Source organism: Malus domestica, chromosome 08 (genome assembly GCF_042453785.1).
Source record: "Malus domestica chromosome 08, GDT2T_hap1".
NCBI lineage: Eukaryota > Viridiplantae > Streptophyta > Magnoliopsida > Rosales > Rosaceae > Malus > Malus domestica.
This window is the reverse complement of record NC_091668.1, coordinates 1,117,692-1,136,083: the sequence shown is the minus strand read 5'-3', so window position 1 is coordinate 1,136,083 and position 18,392 is coordinate 1,117,692. Positions and strand designations below refer to the sequence as shown.

Genomic DNA, 18,392 nt, shown 5'->3' with positions numbered 1-18,392 from the left:
ATCTAATTCGCCATCAATGAGATTCGAACCTAAGATTTCTCACTTTCAAATGAAAACAAATATCATCATATCGTAATATTGAATTACTATGTTGTACGGATTTGGATCCTCTCCTGAGCTAATGAAGAGGATCCTCTTAACCAGTTATCATGAGTTGTTGGACAAAAATCCAACAGCTATAATTATTATAACTTTAAAGGGACCTCCATATTTGTAGCCGTTGGATAAAAATTCAACAACCCATGATAACTGATCAGGAGTATCCTCTCCATTAGCTCAGGAGAGGATCCAAATCCATGTTGTACTACCTAAATAGCCCAACAACAACAAAACATAAAAATCCACCACAATCAGCAAATCAGCCCCAAATAAAAAGGTGTGAAAAAACAACAGGCGGCGCCCATGTAATTATCTCCAAAAACCAAGGGTACTTTCAAAACCCTTTCTCTTTATAACTCCCTCTCGGCTCAGAAGCACACTCCCCCAAATCTTGCTTTTTCAGCACCTTATATTTTCCAGCGAACCAAACAGAACGCAAAAGTCTCGCATTTTCCTTCACTTTCCCAGAAAATGTCAGCCGGACTCGGAAAATGCAGCAAGATCCGCCACATTGTGCGGCTCCGCCAGTTGCTGCGGCGGTGGCGCAGCAAGGCCTGCACGTCCACCAAGCGCATACCCTCCGATGTTCCCGCTGGACACGTCGCAGTCTGCGTGGGGACCAGCCGCACCAGATTCGTGGTGCGCGCGTCGTACTTGAACCACCCCGTCTTCAAAAAGCTCCTTGTGCAAGCCGAGGAGGAGTACGGCTTCTCGAACAGCGGCCCGCTCGCGATCCCCTGCGACGAGTCGCTGTTCGAGGAGGCTCTCCGATTCATTTCCCGCTCCGAGTCGGGTAAGTCGACCCGGTTTGTCAACGTCGACGACTTCCAGAAATACTGCCACGTTGGCGCCCGGAGTAACCCCGAATTGTGGGCCGATTCTCGACCGCTGCTTCGTGGATTTTCCGAGAAGACAATTTGGTAAAATTACCAGAAACCGGCTGAATTTTGTCGATTTATTTTTTATGGTTTCCGAAAAAATAAAGACGCATACGAAGTCCCACCGGTTCTCTCACTCGCCCGGGTGTGACTCAGTCCTAGTCGTCTCGCTCCAAAGCCATCGATTGAACAGAGTAAAACGCTAAGCGACCGAGTTCAAGTGCAAAATCAGCTCGGACGAGTTAACCCAGTTGGGTTGGGTGCTCTTTTACATTTCCCTTTTTTTTATTTTGCCGTGGAAATTATGTAATTAATTATTGGGGGCACTGGATACCGAGTTACTGAGCCGAGTGGCCGAGTTACGAATGCATGAAGCTCCGAAGAATGCAATGGAGATGGCAACTGAGTGGGTGAGTCAATCCACCGAGTCGTCCCGGGTTCGAATCGGAGCGGAGGTGAGTGTGATTAAATTTTTGGACCTGAAGCGAGCTGCTGAGGAGAAAGATGACGGAAAGAGTGAAATTACTGAATTGGGTCTCGTTTTTTCTTGTAAATTCTGTGATTTATTGATTAATTAGATGATAAATTGTAGAGAAATTCCAGCATGATAGTTCATTATCGCGATAATAATACAGATTAGTACCTTTTTTGACAACTATTAACTGCAATATTTTTAGTTACTGATTAGTACCCTTTGTTTTTAAAAATTTTAAATATAAAATTCCAATCATGGAAGGCCGTTATGGGAGTTATAATATTGAAATTGTTGTAAAATCGACAGTATGTGTGCAGTTGAACATAAAGTAAATAAGATACAATATTTACGAGGTTCTCTTACGTCCTCGGGGCAGCAGTATTACTTTTTTTCATTATGTAAAATAATAGGAGTACAAAGATAAATCTCACTATTTTCCTTCTTCTCTCTAGCCCAACTCCTTGGTATTTTATTTTGTATCTCTCTTCTTTCTCTTCTTCTTCTCCTCTCTCTTCTTTTCTTTCTCACTTTTTTATGTTCTCATTTTATAGGCAAAAGATTACTATAGCAACATTATTTGTTCTACAAACTTTCTTCGTATGAATGATAACCCATCTGATTTTTTTCTTCGGATGAAGAGTAACAAACTATTTATGTGGGTCATTCACATATTACATTACAACAGAAATCCAGGGTCCTTATTTAGGATTCGTATGTTTAACTTCATTCAATTTTGTATTTGTGGAAATCATTTGGCAATGTGACGTTCAAACTCAAGAAATTTTCAGGCTCGTACACCAGATTACATGATTAACGGTTAGGATGGTTTGACGGATTATTCTAGTTTTGTCACGGATAACTTTGTGAACAATGATGTTTAATCAATGAGTAAATTGTGGCAACGGTCTCTCAACTTTAACTCAATTGGATCAATGATCACTCAACTAAAAATCTATTACCATTGGTTCCTCAACTCATCAAAACGTGCAACTATGGTCTTTTTCGTCAACTTTGTTAGAACTTTCGTCAAAATGAGAAATCAAATAAGAAAAGTTGTATCAATGGTCCCTTAGTTTTAATCCATTTAGAGAATTGATCCCTCAACTTTAACCCAATTGGAGTAATGGTCTCTCAACTTTAACCAAATTGTAGCAATGGTCCCTCGTTTTTAATCCATATGGAGAACTGATCCCTCAACATTAACCCAATTGGAGCAATGGTCTCTCAATTTTAACCAAATTGTAGCAATGGTTCTTCCAGCATAACTCAGTTTGACATAATTCAGACGGAGTTGATGAAAATGACCATAACTACATGTTTTGATGAGTTGAGGGGCCATTGGTAATGGATTTTCAGTTGAGAGATCATTCCTCCAATTTGGTTAAAGTTGATGGACCATTGCTACAATATGGCTAAAGTTGAGAGACCATTACTACAATTTACTCTTAATCGAGAAATGCGGTGAGGTTAAATTTGTGAATTACACGGAGGATGACATTGTTATTAAATTTTACAAAATACAAAAAGATCGTGGATTCAAATGTATTGAACACTAGATACTGTTTATTGAATACAGAGGGCGATTCAAACTCGGTTTCTGACCACTGTTACCGCATCCGCGTCTACAATCACAGGTATAAGCATATACTGGCAGAGTGATCTACCAAGAGTACAAAACATTGCGAATTTGGGTGGTGTACAGGACACCAACTTTTCTGATTGGCCATGCAGAAGAGATGCAGAGATGCAGAGAGAGGTCACTCGGATCAACCAATTAATCATTCAAAGAGAATATAATCTCTCATCGATCTACTTATATTATGAACCTTTGACTTGCAACGAACGATTGAATTATTATTTTTCTTGCTTTTTGCTGTCCAAGCTTTTAGACCAAGAATTAGGTTCATGTTATATTCGCTGATCGATCCCGCTCCAGCCTAATTACTTGATTAGAGTTTTAACCAAATACTTCAAATACAAGCTAAGTACAGATATTGCAATGCACAAATTCAGATCATTTTCGAATCTTTGTGTCCGGAACCAACGAACCAAAGAATTTGGGTCTTTTTAGGGCTTGATTTTATGTGAAATTGGTCAGTGAAATGACTAATAAGGGCCGCTGGATTTAAATTGAATGGTCCATATTCCCTGATCCATAGGCTTGAGACACAAAAATTTGGAGAGGATTTGAATTCACAACACACTACCGTTTGTCTACCAACATCCATTCATTGAGATTTATTTATTTTTATTTTTAAAAAAAGGAAAAAGAAAAGAAACTAGCTATATATATTATATGTATGTATGTAGATGTATCATGAGTGCCTTTGATGAATTTAGTTTCCTTGACTTGTGGGGGATGGATTCAAACTCCTACTTATTCTTTTTCTTGTCCCAAACTAGGTCAAACTAGTTTCCAATTCTTAAGAGTTTTCAAGCAATGGGGTCAATGATGGTCCGCGTCTTTGAGATAATTAAATTTATTCAAATAATATTCTATTATAACTTATATAAAAAGACCAAATTAATTTTGAACTTGAGTGCATAGTAGTATACACATTGTTTTATCTAACTGAATTACGTATATACTATAACGTTTTTTAGAATTAGGCGGCTTATTATTGCATCGGTAATGCTAGGGAGACTAAATTTATAAATAGAATTAGCAAACTAAATGATGTGTCACCAATAGGAATGAGCACGTTTATCAACGCTTAAGTAATAAACCAGTCATTAACTTCCATGTCATTTAGTTTCCAAAATTGTGTTTATAAATTTAGTCTCTATAGCATTACCCTTACTACATATGTTAGAACACGAGCTACATCTAGGTCTCCAACATGTTTGATAAACGGTGGTACTATCCACATACTCATTTTTACTTTCCACACAATTTATGTATTTTAATCTTCTTCAGTTCATTCGATTCAATGGCTGAAAATTGAAAGAGGTGTGTAGATAACATCATTCTATAAACGAGAGACTTATATGTTAATGAAGATGCGTATGAAAAGTATCCCATAAACTCTCTTGTTTGCACGTTGGAAAATGAATAGGCGTGTCATATATGACTAGTACTATGTTGTGCCATGCAACGCGTACAATCTATGTTTGGAAAATGACATGCATGATACGATAGTACCACAAAAAAGGAATAAAGCACTTGATCATTGAACACATGCATGTGGAGACTTGACCCTTCCATGGAAAAATGGACGTCTCAATCAAACGACTATGTACATGTAAATTTGCTTCTTAAAGCCAAGATGATCTATCTCAACTCTCAAGCGTTTTGAGGAGTCTAAGTTGGGGAATCACGCTTGAACGTCTGAAAGCACTAGAGAGCCAGTGGTAGTTGCTGACATCGATTTCTCTTGGGAGTTCTCTAAAAACACAAATAAATCATGTGCCAAAGAAAAAAAATAGTGGAAGCCAATTTATACTTAGGGTTGGCGCCTTCACCAGTTGGTAGATATGAATTAGGTCAGTTGATTAGAGCAGCAAATATATATGTCCGCCTTTTAGAATTCGAATTCGAGTTCAAATCTCTTTTCATGTAAGTTGGAGTCGTTCATAATATTATATTTCTTGTTAGAAACAAAGTCGTATATTTGGTGAATGAATGGAAATAAGGACTCTCCAACTTATGGGGACCGTTATGGAGAAGATATAGGGTCTAAAAATATGATCAGATTTTGAGTGGCATCAATTGCTTTCATCTCTGTTCGAGAAAATATTTGGACGGTCGGGTAAGGGTAGGATGTCTCTTGACCCCTTTGGAGCCATTCCACTAAAACGAAAATAGGTTCAACTTTTTCTGGTATATTGTGCCAAGTGATTTTCTAGAAGGTATTTCATTTTTCAGTGCCTAAATAATAATAAAAATACACAAGATGAATAATATTAAGAAAATATAAATTGTTCGTTAGAGGGGCTTTGCTATGACTTTCTTTCCATGTTGGAAATGTTTACAATTGAGTAAATAGCTCTAAGAATGAATGGACTAGAACAAATTGAAAATATGTAGAGATTTGTACCCGCTTGACGCCAACTAAAAAACCATGTACACGAGTCTTATAACTCAAGTAGCTAAGAACATTCATTTTTGTGTGCGCAGTCCTGTCTTAAAATACTCTTTCCGCTATGTCATCCGAATGAACAAAATCTTAAAAAACACGTAGGCCAATGATCTGGATCTTTTTACGTCAATTTGTCATATATGCCCAGAATCTTGGGCCTCAATAGCTCGACCCATAATTTGCTTGGAAACTGTTTGGGCCAAGGAAAACAGGCCGTGCGCGTTGTTAAATGGGCCTTTTCTAAACCCTCAAACAAAAACCTTTTTCTTTTCTCTCTATATAACTTCTAATGCTCTCACTCCTACTCCGTCGATCACACACCTCCATCCACTCCGACTCGCAGCAACACCAAACTTGACTAGGATGGGCTCTTTTTATTCAATATCGTAATTTTGGGCTTCAAACCGACCGGCCTTGTAAGTTGTAATTTCATCAAGGGATTCCTTGGTTCGGGCCGAGAAACTCGACCATTATTAAACTAACTGTAATCTTTTTATGTCCGTGAGGATTCCACCGAAGTAGCCTTTTGCTTCTAATAATCATTCACAACGAGTCATAAGAAGGGTTTCCATTTGTTTCATTGGGTCGGGGTAAGGATCAAGGATCTTGAGCAACCAATCAAGCAGAACAATTCAAAGATAAAGAAGTATCGTTAATTCCTTCATGGACCCCAATTGCATGTCCAGTCGTTTTCTTACACAATTTCTTGTGTGGAAATGATCTACATACCTTATTTTTCTCTTCATGAACGCCTTGTTTATTTTGGTCTTTCAATTGAATAAAACATAGATTGAAAGAAACAAAAGTGTGCGGAAAGAGAAAAAAATGTGATTAAAAAATTATTTATTTGGCTTTATTCTTTGCCAACCAGAAACAGAAAGAAGTTTTACCCTTTTCCCCTTTTTTTCTGATTTGGAAGCTTCAAGAGTGGGAGACAAAAGCAAGGAGTCATATCATAGGGAAAACATATTACGGGGGGTAGATTATTGATCACATTGCCGGTTGGTGGAGGCCTAAACAATCTCTCTGAAAGTTGCTCCTTCTGTACTACTGGTAGTCTGCTACTAGCTAGGGCAATGCTTACAAACTCTTTTGATAATTCATACATCTAGCTGTCCTTCATGCCTTTACTACAAAACACTTATTAGATCCGCCAAAAAGTTTCCCTTTAATTAGTTAAGCGATTAAGCGAAGAAGCAGATATGAGTGTAGCCAAGTTGACTATAGCAGTACGATTCTTTTTCTTCACTCAAGTTCGCAAAGTTGGCTAAGCATCCAAACTCAAATTCTCCTTCATGTAGCTTTAAACTAAAATTGAGTATTGCTCGAACAAATATGGATTACATGAAGGAAGAAGACTATCGTCTAATTAAATGGAACTTTAACGAAAAGCTCCCGGTACTGTTAACTTTAACAAAAAACCACATTTTTACACTAAAAAGTCAATCATAGTATTATTCACTTTACCCTTTATTTTGTTTTTATCGTTAAAACTCAAAATTTTCAAATCATTTTCATTAGTTTTTCTCTAATTAAACCCTCAACAGTATTAGTAAAAGTGGGGTTTGGCTTTGATAGCCCACCTCATTACCGGTTTTGAGGAAGAGCAACTTTTGGCTGATATATGGTTAGATTAATTAACTTCGTGATTTTAATTATTTTGTTTCTTGTTTGGACTGAGAGAATTGAGTGAGAGTTAAAGAGATTAAGAAAAGAATATGTGGATTTTTTATTTAAAATTTTTAATATCCATGATATTTATGCATGCTAATTTTTTATTGTTTTATTACTTTTGTGAGATATTATGTAATGAAGTACGAGAGCAAACAGACCCATTATAATTTTTAGACAAGATCCTCAAAATATCAGAGACGATCTAATCCATCTAAGTAGTTTGATTATTTAAACAATCTTCATTTGTGATTTATTTCCGAAATACTTATTAGTTTCGAACTATTAAAGAAAAATTGGTAATAGTGATTCCTTTCTTTCTTTGTTTCTCATGTCATGTGAGACAGTTCGAGTGGGACTCATGTGAACCAGAAACGTGCCTTACATTGCAGGACCCAAGATTTCATTTGCAAGTCTGACGACCATCCATTCGTGGCTTCCAAAAACAAAATAACAACCGAGAAGATGATAATTTACGAGGCATGCTTGTTTTAGGGCATTGTGAATGCGACTACCCTTTGCTCTGGATCTCCACATCTTCTATCAATGGACCACTCGAAAAAACTTACATGCAATCAAGACATCAGTATAACATTCGTATTTTAACTTACTTATACTGCGACTAAACACATCTGAAAAACCTACATGCAACCAAAGAATCCAAACCTATCACGTGTACATTTTAACTTACACTAAATGCTGATGAAATTGAGGTTCCACCATAAAACCAATTGGCAATATGGAAAGTAGCCCAAGACCAATATAAGCACATAGCAAATCTTATCCCTCACCAATGTGGGACAACTCTTCCTCACATTTCAACTCTTAACAAATGCGTGATTGGATTAAGATATCATGACCGCCACCTTAATGTTCTGGTTGCATAGCTCAAGCTAGCCATGGTTGATTTTTTTATATAGGTGCTTCATTATAGTGCATATGTCTCGTTTGCAAGAAGCATGTATTTAAAGGAAAACTAATGAAAATGACTTGAAAACTTTGAGTTTTAATGATAAGGACAAAATAAAAGGTAAAGTGAATAGTACCAAGATTGATTTTTTAGTGTAAAAATGTGATTTTTCGTTAAAGTGAACAGTACTAGAGCTTTTTGTTAAAGTTCCCTATATTTAATGCTTATTCCAAAAAGTATTTAGAGTATTTTTTCATGATTCACTTGAATTTTCATTAAAGATTAGTTTGGTTTCAAAAGTATTTTTACCAAAACACTTTCAATCGTTTTAAAAGCAAATATAAACGAGCCAATAATGTACTGTAACAAGATTACAGTCTTACTTTTGACAGTTACGACAGGCATGCATGGCAACAATAGAGGAAGGCCCGCAAGAATAACATATTTATCAGTTTAACTTGTATGTTGCCATAACAGGAAGTTTAACGAACTGTTAGAATTCCTCATGGCTGACGTTTGACAGGAAGTTTGACGATGTCCATCGAACAAAAATATGTTGAAACTAATGTTATCATTAATTTTTGAAAGCTAATGTTATCATTAATTTATACGTAATTTTCAACCTGTTCAAGATCTTTAATTATATCTATTTTTTGGTTTGTCGTTGCGTACTTTTTTGTTTTGTTTTTTGTCTTTGTTTTGATGGATTACCGAAAGTAAAAAGCAGATTAAGTTCCTAATTAGTGATGATTTGCCATTATGAGTAGAGATCTATTATTGAAAACAATGAATTTTAATTTGAAACATTTCCATCAAAAGTGCTTATTAATTATAATTTCAATACTGACTCAAGAAGAAAATAGACGAAACAATAGAATGAAGATCCTCTCCGAATTCTCTGTCTTATATCGGTTTATTGTATATCGTACGGTCAGTTTTTGTCAGGTACTATTTATATTTAATTTTAAATGAAAAGATTTACAATAATTTCTGACCATACGATATACGATAAATGAATGTGATTGGACAATCCACATAATCTTCACAAAGAGGATCCGGAAAGTATCCTCATTCCAAAAATTGCATGCATGTTCACGTTAAAGATAAATAATTGAATTGAGCAGCAAAAAATTCGTATTACAATAAAATCTCTTTAAAATAATATTTAAAATAAGATAACCTCTTACAATAATAAAAAATTGTTGTCCCAACTTGGCACCCGTTATGTATATTTGTACAAACTTCATCTTGTAATGATAAACAATAATGTTTTTTAAGGAACTTTAACGAAAAGTTTCCGGTACTGTTCATTTTAACCAAAAACTACATTTTTACACTAAAAAATTAATCATGGTATTATTTACTTTACCCTTTATTTTGTCCTCATCGTCAAAACTCAAAATTTTCTAACATTTTTCATTAGTTTTCTTTATTTTTTTTTAGGGATACTTCGGATGCGGTCCCTAATCCTTAACATTCTTTGACTAAAACCTTAATGATATTCAAAGTTTGATCAAAGTCCCTTGACTTTTTACACCTCATTATATTACAATTAATATTTATATTTTTATAGTTTTGACATTAATTGTTTGATATTTTACGAGATTTATAATCCTATAAATTTAAAATCCCTTATTATAATACAATTAGAAACGGTTACAATAAAAAAATTCAAACATTTTTATTGAATAAATGGGTAAAAACTATGTAAAAATAAGAAATAATAAATGGCAAAAGAATGTATCCATAGTGTTAAAAAAATTGGTATATTTCACATATAACAAAGTGGTACATTAATAAAGAAGAATGGATACATTATAAACAAATTAGGGTACAGATAAAAGATTAAAAAATTATGAGTACAAAGAATTTTTAAAAATATAGGCACTAAAAGAAATTAATACATGGGTACAAAATAAAACTAAAAAGAAAATACTACAAATTTAAAAAAAAATATTGCAAATTAAAAGTGGGTACAAACTAAAAATATAAATATATGATACAAAGTTTAGGCATAAAACATAAATATACCATATGTAATTTTTCTATCATTGATTAAATATACAATGTCACGTGATGGTATACATATGGGTACAAACACAAATAAAACTTTAAAAAATATGGGCACAAAAAGAAACTAATATATGGCTACAAATTAAAAATGAAAAAAAAAATTGGTACAAATTAAAAATAGGTACAAACTAAAAATAAAAATATATGATAAAAAATTTAGCCATAAATATAAATATACTAATTGTAACATTTTTAACACTAAAGGAATATATTTAAAAATAAAAATATTTTATTATTCAAATAATTAATGATGTTATTAATATCAAATGACCTTGATCAAAAATTGAAAATGAATGGGATTTTAATCAATGTAGTAGCAAAAAGAAGGATGTGAACATAATTTCTCATTTTTTTAACTACACTTCTATTAAGTAATAACATGTGTAAGATGATAAAATTGGTTTGGTCATAACTGTATAATTTCAGAGTTGTTTTTTTATTTATTTAAAATGCTTCGTAAACAAGTAGTATGTATTTAGGAATAGTATTTGGCTACTTAAAGGATGAGTGAGAACTTATATTCAAAAAATGTTCGCTATGGATTCACAAAACTTTGTGTTTATGATTAGAACCGTTCATATTTTAAATTATCGTATAAAGATCATCTTTTCCAAAACTCAACCAAAACTAATTCTTTAATCATCGAACTGTATAAAAATGAACAAATGGAATTGATAAAGCATTACAAACCATCTATATATTTGCTAATAGATTAACTAAACAACCTTAATATTAATTCATTATTTGCAGAGATGATATTTACAATGTGCTTCATAATATGAACGGTTTCGATTATAAACACAAAACTCTGTAATTCAAACACGAAGAATTTTAAGTAAAAATTGAGACTCATCCTTAAACAATCAAGTACTATTATTTTTCAAAAGCGTTTCTTTAATCCAAAAATACTTTTATATTTTTTAGATAAATCTGCAACGTCTTCTGTCAGAGGCTGTTTATAGAAGCAAGTCCAAATTTACCTGAAAGAGAATGATGAAGCAGACAGAGATAGAAACAGTGACTTGTGACTTCCCAGACAGGCTGATGAAAATGACAAATGGGCCCTTGGTAACAGGCCATCAGTATTGTCATATGGGCCCCTTCCTAATCTTACGTAACCCAGAGCGAGGGCCCAGCTTCCCTTAAGTTACTCGTTAATTGTCAGATCTTAAGCACTAAGAATCATCCGAACTTAGACAATGCCCAACATATTATGCTTGTTTGAAATTATAAAGCAACATTCCATCTTCTCATACACTTTTGACCTATCAAATAAAATAAAATAAAGAGTTTTAACGAAACACTCATTGTACTATTAATTTTAACGAAAAATCGCATTTTTACATTTCCCTAGTATTATTCACTACATCTTTATTTGTCTTTTTTCATTAAAACTAAAGTTTTTTTGGACTTTTCGTTAGTTTTCCTAAAAAAAGATCTAATTAATTAATGTAAGACATGACACTGAAAAATGAGACAGTGAAACTCTAAGCATACGGTGGTGGTCGGAAGGAGGGTGAAATGTTTCTGCGAGTCTTTTCGACTCCGAGAAGAATGGCCAGCAAGTCCTTTAAAAAAAAAAAATTAAATCCAACATAAAAAATGTTATGTTTTCTACTTTTGATATAAGTAATCTTATGACTGATTTAACGTGTGAAGAAGAATTTTGACCTGAGTTACAAAGAAAATAGTGCATATGCTTCGGTCAATGTGGTACATTCAAGTATGAGAAACGCTTACATTCTATAATTTCATTGATTATAATGCATTCACATTGATGGGTCAAATTTGTAAAGAAAAATGGAATCATTGGAAGGAGACTGCACTTTGGCATTTCTCTTCTATTCACGCTATCAAAGATGCAAATCAAGACAGAAAAACCACAAGTAATATAAAATGAGACCCCAAGAAAAAAATAAAAAAATATAATAAAAACACTTTCTTTTTTTTTTAATAAAGTTTTTTCGCACAAAGTAATACAACAATTATGCCTTATTATATTAAGTGGGGACGGTTCTATAAATTCTAGAACGACACTGCACTACGTTTTGCAAAAAAAATTCCGTTAACTTCAAATACTTCATATTTTTTCGTAAAATCTCTTTCAAAGTTTATATAGATCTCCCTCTATATCTTTTGCCCAAACCCTCCATTTTAAAGTTGCATCTTCTAGAGCATCTATAAGTTTTCGGTTCACATATCCAAATCGTCTTAGACGATTTTCTCTCACACTCTTGTTAAATCTTATCGTTTAATTCTGTTTGAGTTATCCAATTCAATAATTAAGAATTAAAAAAAAACTGTGTGAAAAGCTAAATAGAATGAAAATCAACTTTCAGTATGGTTGTGAACAAAAGAGAAAAATGATGATGGTGATAATGATGCGCTATGGGGAAAAGCAGGAAAAGGAAAAGCATAAATATATATATATATATATATAGTGAAGTAAGAACAAAGGGAAATCGAATCCAAGGAAAGAAAAAACTCTATTACTTTGGCAGGCAACAGAAACTGAATTGTGGGGGGGTATTGGAAATGGATTAAAGCTGTCTTGTGCAAAGGGTGAGTGAGTGAGAGGGTTATTAAATTAAATTAATTAGATAATTGTTATTAACGTTTTAAAAATCTGATCATGTACTCTTCATAAATATATTTTTTATTCTATCATCTATGCGTACCAGGTTCGAAATTCTTGCTTTCTAAATTATTGTAATAGTTTTGAACCATTTCACTCCCCTTAATAATAACAATTTAAAAATATATATATATGCTCCCCAATCCCATTCCTAACCCATTGACAAAAATCTTCCGTACGAACGAAGCAAAGGCACGAAATTCCAATTCCCATTCTCACAAAAGATTGAAACTATTATATCTTATGAATTATGAAATGAAAGATACTTGAGTTTCTTTACATTATAGTTAGAGATAAGTGTGTAGTGACCTTTATTTTTCTTTTCTTTGGTAATAAAAATTGCTTATGTGTGTATTTTGTATTAAAAAAAATTTAAATGTTTTTATATAAGGATCTTATAGAGTTCGTTTGGAAGTGCTTTAAAATGATTGAGATCACTTTTGATGAAAGTGTTTTTGGATTTCAAATGCACTTGTAATGGATTTTACAAGAAGCTACCGGAAGCACTTTAATAAAAAAAATGTTTTCAATTATTTTAAAAACATTTTTAAACACATGTGTAAACACTCTGTGGAGAAGCGGAGAAGCACTAGACAGGCAGAGAAACTCTCAAACACTCTGTAAGAAGCACTTAGGTTTTAAATAAGTCCTAGCAAAAACACTAGTGTGAATAAGTTATTTTCAAATAGGCAAATCCCCAAAATGCCCCATACATACATGAATTAGCTGATCATAATAAATTGCTAATTAAAAGTGATTGAGATGTGATCATTAATTATCAAACCACACCAACCTTGTTTCCGAATCATTATCCTCACCTCAAACACCGTATTGACATTCTAAAAAAGGATTCAATAAAAAGAAAAAAACATTCTAAAAAAGGAAAAAAGAATAGGACACCCCACCCATAAATATAATTGTGGAAATTTTTAACGCTATAATTTTATTTTATTTTATTGTAAATTATAGCGTAAATTAGTTAAATTGTTAACTGTTAAAGGGAAAAAAAATTTGTGAGAACAATTTCGTATCAGATAGTGTAGACATCATCACTTTCTGTCAATACGGTAAAACAACACCATTTATTTATTGGGTAATGTTAGGGAGATGATAAAATTTGTAAACTAAATGATGTGTTATCAATATAAAATAAGTACGTTTATCAAAGCTTAAGTAATACTCCAATCATCCTTATATGTTATCTAATTTATAAGGTTTTGTTTACAAATTTAATCCCTTTAGTAATCTTAATTATTTTAAATAACTTGCAGGACTGCAAATGAATGAGTTATCAGTTATGATTGGGACGACTACGGAGTTATAATGGTTGCGTACTTGCGCGGTGCATGTGCTTAAAGAAACCCAATTAAAATGTTCCCCATATTACCATGTCTGCCCCCGTTTACACGGCTTTTTACATTTTTAAAATTATTTTATAACAAAAAAAAAATAAATATTTTATACAATAATGTAGTGTATAGAAAATGCTTCCATTATTCGTGTGTGTGTGTATGCCAAGACTAAAGAATACATTTTTTATTAGGAACTTTAACGAAAATTCACATTTTTACATTAAAAAAATCAATTCTGGTACTATTTACTTTACCATTTATTTTGTCCTTATCGTTAAAATTCAAAATTTTCAAGTCATTTTTATTAGTTTTCTTTTTTTGATAATTGCTTATAGATGAAGATTTTGAGTACATTAAGTAATTGGGCAGGACAACTGCCCATTAAGGTATTGTCTTAAACTATTTATGTACAATATATATATATATATATATATATATATATATATTGAAGATTTTTTTTTATGGTTTTTTTGGTATCAATAAAATATTTATTTTGTTGTTGTTGATATTGATGTTTTATGCTTGAGTTACATAATTTATGCTAACTGGGACGCAATAGGTTAAAGATAAATGCCCTATCATCGAATGGATTTTATTGCAATTCATGCTCCTTGTTATTAGGTATACACGAAGCAACTTACATATAGTGGGTTCACCGATACACAATGTCTCAATTCAATAATTCAATATCATATAAGAGAAACTATTAGAAGTCTAGCCTAGTGTTTAGGCCCAAAATAGCAGTTTGGGCCGAGGGAGGTATTACTTTCGGCCCGGGAAGACTACGGCGAGAAAGTCATGGGGGCTTCAGCTCATGGGCTTCTAGGCCTAGATCGGTTAAATCAGAGTGCAAGTCGAGTCCTAATACAATAGGGACCCTCGACGAGATCAGTAAAACTAGAAGGCGAATCCGGCTCAGTTAAGGACTAGATTCGTAGTCCTAGCAGAGGTAGGACTGATTGAGGTAACGTTAATCCGGAGAAGGAAACCTAGTTCGAATAGGATTAGAACTCGGGCTCGGTGTTCTGCTTCTATAAATACAAGACATTCAGCAATGGAAAAAGCCCCACAAAAATCAATACAAAATTGCCCTGCGCAAACTCTCACAACTTGAGATCTTTTTCTTTTCCTTTTTCGCTGACACATCTTCCGTTGGCATCAACAGCACTGTGGAAGCAACCGGTGATATCTTAAGTCGGCATAGATAGCTCTGTCACCGTAGAGTCGGTTGGTCTCGCAGTATCTTCCGTTGGCATCAACAGCACTGCGGCGAGAACGGTCGACTGCCTATCCAAGTCTCGGTCGAGAAGGGTTTTCGAATCCTTGTTGGTCGAGGTCATCTCATTAGCCTTCTCGGCGAGGTGGGGTGTTACAGTTATTACATTCGGCACATTGTAAGCCGAATTCGGTTCGTGAACTTCGCAAATTAGCAGCCTTGTCTTCAGGCTCGAGAGCCCAAGAGGCCGAGAATTGTTCCTTCCTCGGCCGCAATCGCAAGACACAGAAGTCAGCAGCGCGCTCAACGCAACATCAACAAATTTACTCCTCGGCCGAGCCTCAGCCGACGAGTTGGCACGCCCCGCAATCACCGAAGGACGTAGTTAGCTTAGAATATATTCGGCCTGCGCGCCACGTAGGTTTTGTAATTTCTAGGGTCAACATTTTGGCATGCCCGGTGGGACCCAGTACTAAACTACGAAGTTCATGCCAATTGAAACACGATCGGTAAAAAAAAAAATAGCTATGGGAAAGTCGACAGCCGATTTACCGAGTCAGAGCATAGGACAGAGTGTGCCACAGGCGCAAAATCCCCTTAGCGTTGGTACACCTGAGTCCACGAGCGCGACTCGCCGAGAGAGAGAACTTAATCTCGGCGGTCAACTCCGTGGTTTAGAGATCCCAAACAGAAACACATGCGTTCTCAATGAAGGGATAATAGAGGAATGTGATGAGGATGGTGGTGAAGGAACAGACCCACCAACGAGGTCGTTCCTCCGAAAGCGACTGGACGAGCAGTCTCGGTCAGTCGAGCAGACGTTCAGTCGAGGCATTGACAAGCTGCAGGACGCGATACTCAGTGCCAATGATCGGCAAACCAAACTGCTCGAAATGCTGGTTAGCCAAGTTGGTGGCAGCAGGCCTTTCGATCTTCGCCAAACTTGCTTACCAGAAAACAACCCGGCACCGATTGTACCGGCCGGGCCTATTCTTGCCCCGCTCAAAACAATTAACTTAGAGAAGGGAGGAGGGTCGAACAGTAGGTCAGACGGGACCGACCAAAGGGTCGAAGCAGCATCTGTTGATATGACCGAAGTTCAGCGGATGATCGACTCCGCTATGAAGAAAGGGCCGAAGTTTCCCAAGTTTATTCATCCATACCCAGCTTACGTTGAGACGTTTGGATACCCGAAGGGCTTCAAGATCCCAGATTTTAGTCTTTTTGCTGGTGAGTCGTCCCTGTCTTCGTTGGAGCACGTGGCTCGTTTCACCGCGTAATGTGGAGATGTGAATAGTGATTTCCACAAGTTACGGCTGTTCAATTTTTCATTGACCGGCTCGGCATTTGCCTGGTACATCAATCTCCCGCCTAATTCCGTCCAGAACTGGGAGGAGTTGGTCGAGAAGTTCCACGAGCAATTTTATCGGCCAGGGATGGAGATGTCAGTTTCTTCATTAGCACGGATGGCTCAAGCGTCTGATGAGTCACCAATGGATTATCTTACTAGGTTTAAATCGGCTAGGAATTGGTGCCGAGTGCCCTTACCCGAAGTCGAATTTGTCAGACTTGCTTTGAATGGTCTTGACGTCGAATACAAAAAGAAATTCTTGGGGGCAAATTTTCGGGACATGTACGAATTGGCCCAGCATGTCGAGCAGTACGATTATTTGCTCCGCGAGGAAAAGACTTCGAAGACTCCAACTCGGGGAACGATTTACAAGAACCCTACTGTCAATTATGCATCAACCGAGGATGAATGTGTTAGTGTGGATGCGGCTGAGATAGTAATAGATAAACCATACATTTGCAAGGCATTAACTCAGGTTGATTCTAGAGAAGCCAAAAGTCGCTCGGCCACTGAAGGAACATCGAAACCGTCAAAGGTTTATACTTTTGATATTACCAAGGCTGACGCAATTTTTGACCAACTGTTATCAGCAAGAATCATTAAGCTTCGGCCTGGTCATAACATTCCTAAGGCCGAGGAGCTTAAAGGAAAGGTGTATTGCAAATACCACAATTCGAGCAAACACACGACAAACAATTGCGTCGTATTTCGTGATAACGTCCAAAGCTGGATTGATAATGGCAAACTGAAGTTCCCCGAGAAGAGGATGAGTGTTGATACTGATCCGTTCCCCACGGCAACAGTAAATATGGTCGACGCGTACCTACCCAAGGACAAAGGGAAAGGCAAGGCTGAAGTGGTTGAGACACAACGCCCGCGGAATCAGAATGTTCGGCCACGGTTCATGGCCGATTCGCGTTCAAATAAACTATCTGCGGCCTTAACGGGGCCCGCTATTGTCAAATCTTTGACGGAGTATAGCGCCGATGAAGATAGTGGGACAGCGGTTCTGTGCAGGAAATGTAAAGCGAAGGTCGACAGTGAACCAGAAGAGAAACCTTCTTCGCAACCCGTGGCCGTAACTCGGCAAAAGATAGCCAATGAAGACCAACATCATGGGGTTTTTGGGAGGCTCGGTCCTAAAGTACGGATGGAAGAGACACCCCCGGTCAGGCGGCGCCTCGATTTTGATGCTTCATTTTATGACGATGATTACTATAAGCGTAATTCTAGCAGTTCAGGATCATCACGGAGTCAAAAGACCTTCAAGCCTCCTGAGCCTAGAGATCAACGTTGGTATACGTACCATTCTTCGAAGGGCGTCTATACCGCGTTGTCCAAATCTCAGAAACGCCGGCATCAACGGATGGATTGCATGGCTCGCCGACAAGCAGCCCAAGAAACTTCGGCCCCTAAGTGGCGACCGAAGGATACAGTTGCCACTAATGAAAAGCGACCACCTCCACCAATTATGACAGAGTTGGCTCAGGGAAAACGGCTGGTCGGTCAAGACGTCGAGACCATGTTTGAAGAAGCTGATAAGCGGATCAAACTTCTCATTCGACCAGGGGAAATGAAGGCACGTGTTGAACATTTCAGGCAACAGGCTGAAAGCAAATTATCCCCGATAGCTATACAAGAGCCTTTGGTCAA

The 18,392-nt window shown here is 36.0% G+C and overlaps 1 protein-coding gene across 1 annotated transcript; it reads left to right on the top strand.

Moving 5' to 3' along the window:
- Nucleotides 1–485: 485 nt before the first annotated feature.
- Nucleotides 486–1,632, top strand: LOC103440265 (protein SMALL AUXIN UP-REGULATED RNA 12-like). Its single transcript, XM_008378937.4, has one exon. The coding sequence runs from the start codon at nt 571–573 to the stop codon at nt 1,021–1,023; it is 453 nt and encodes a 150-aa protein (XP_008377159.3). The 5' UTR covers nt 486–570; the 3' UTR covers nt 1,024–1,632.
- Nucleotides 1,633–18,392: the final 16,760 nt, after the last annotated feature.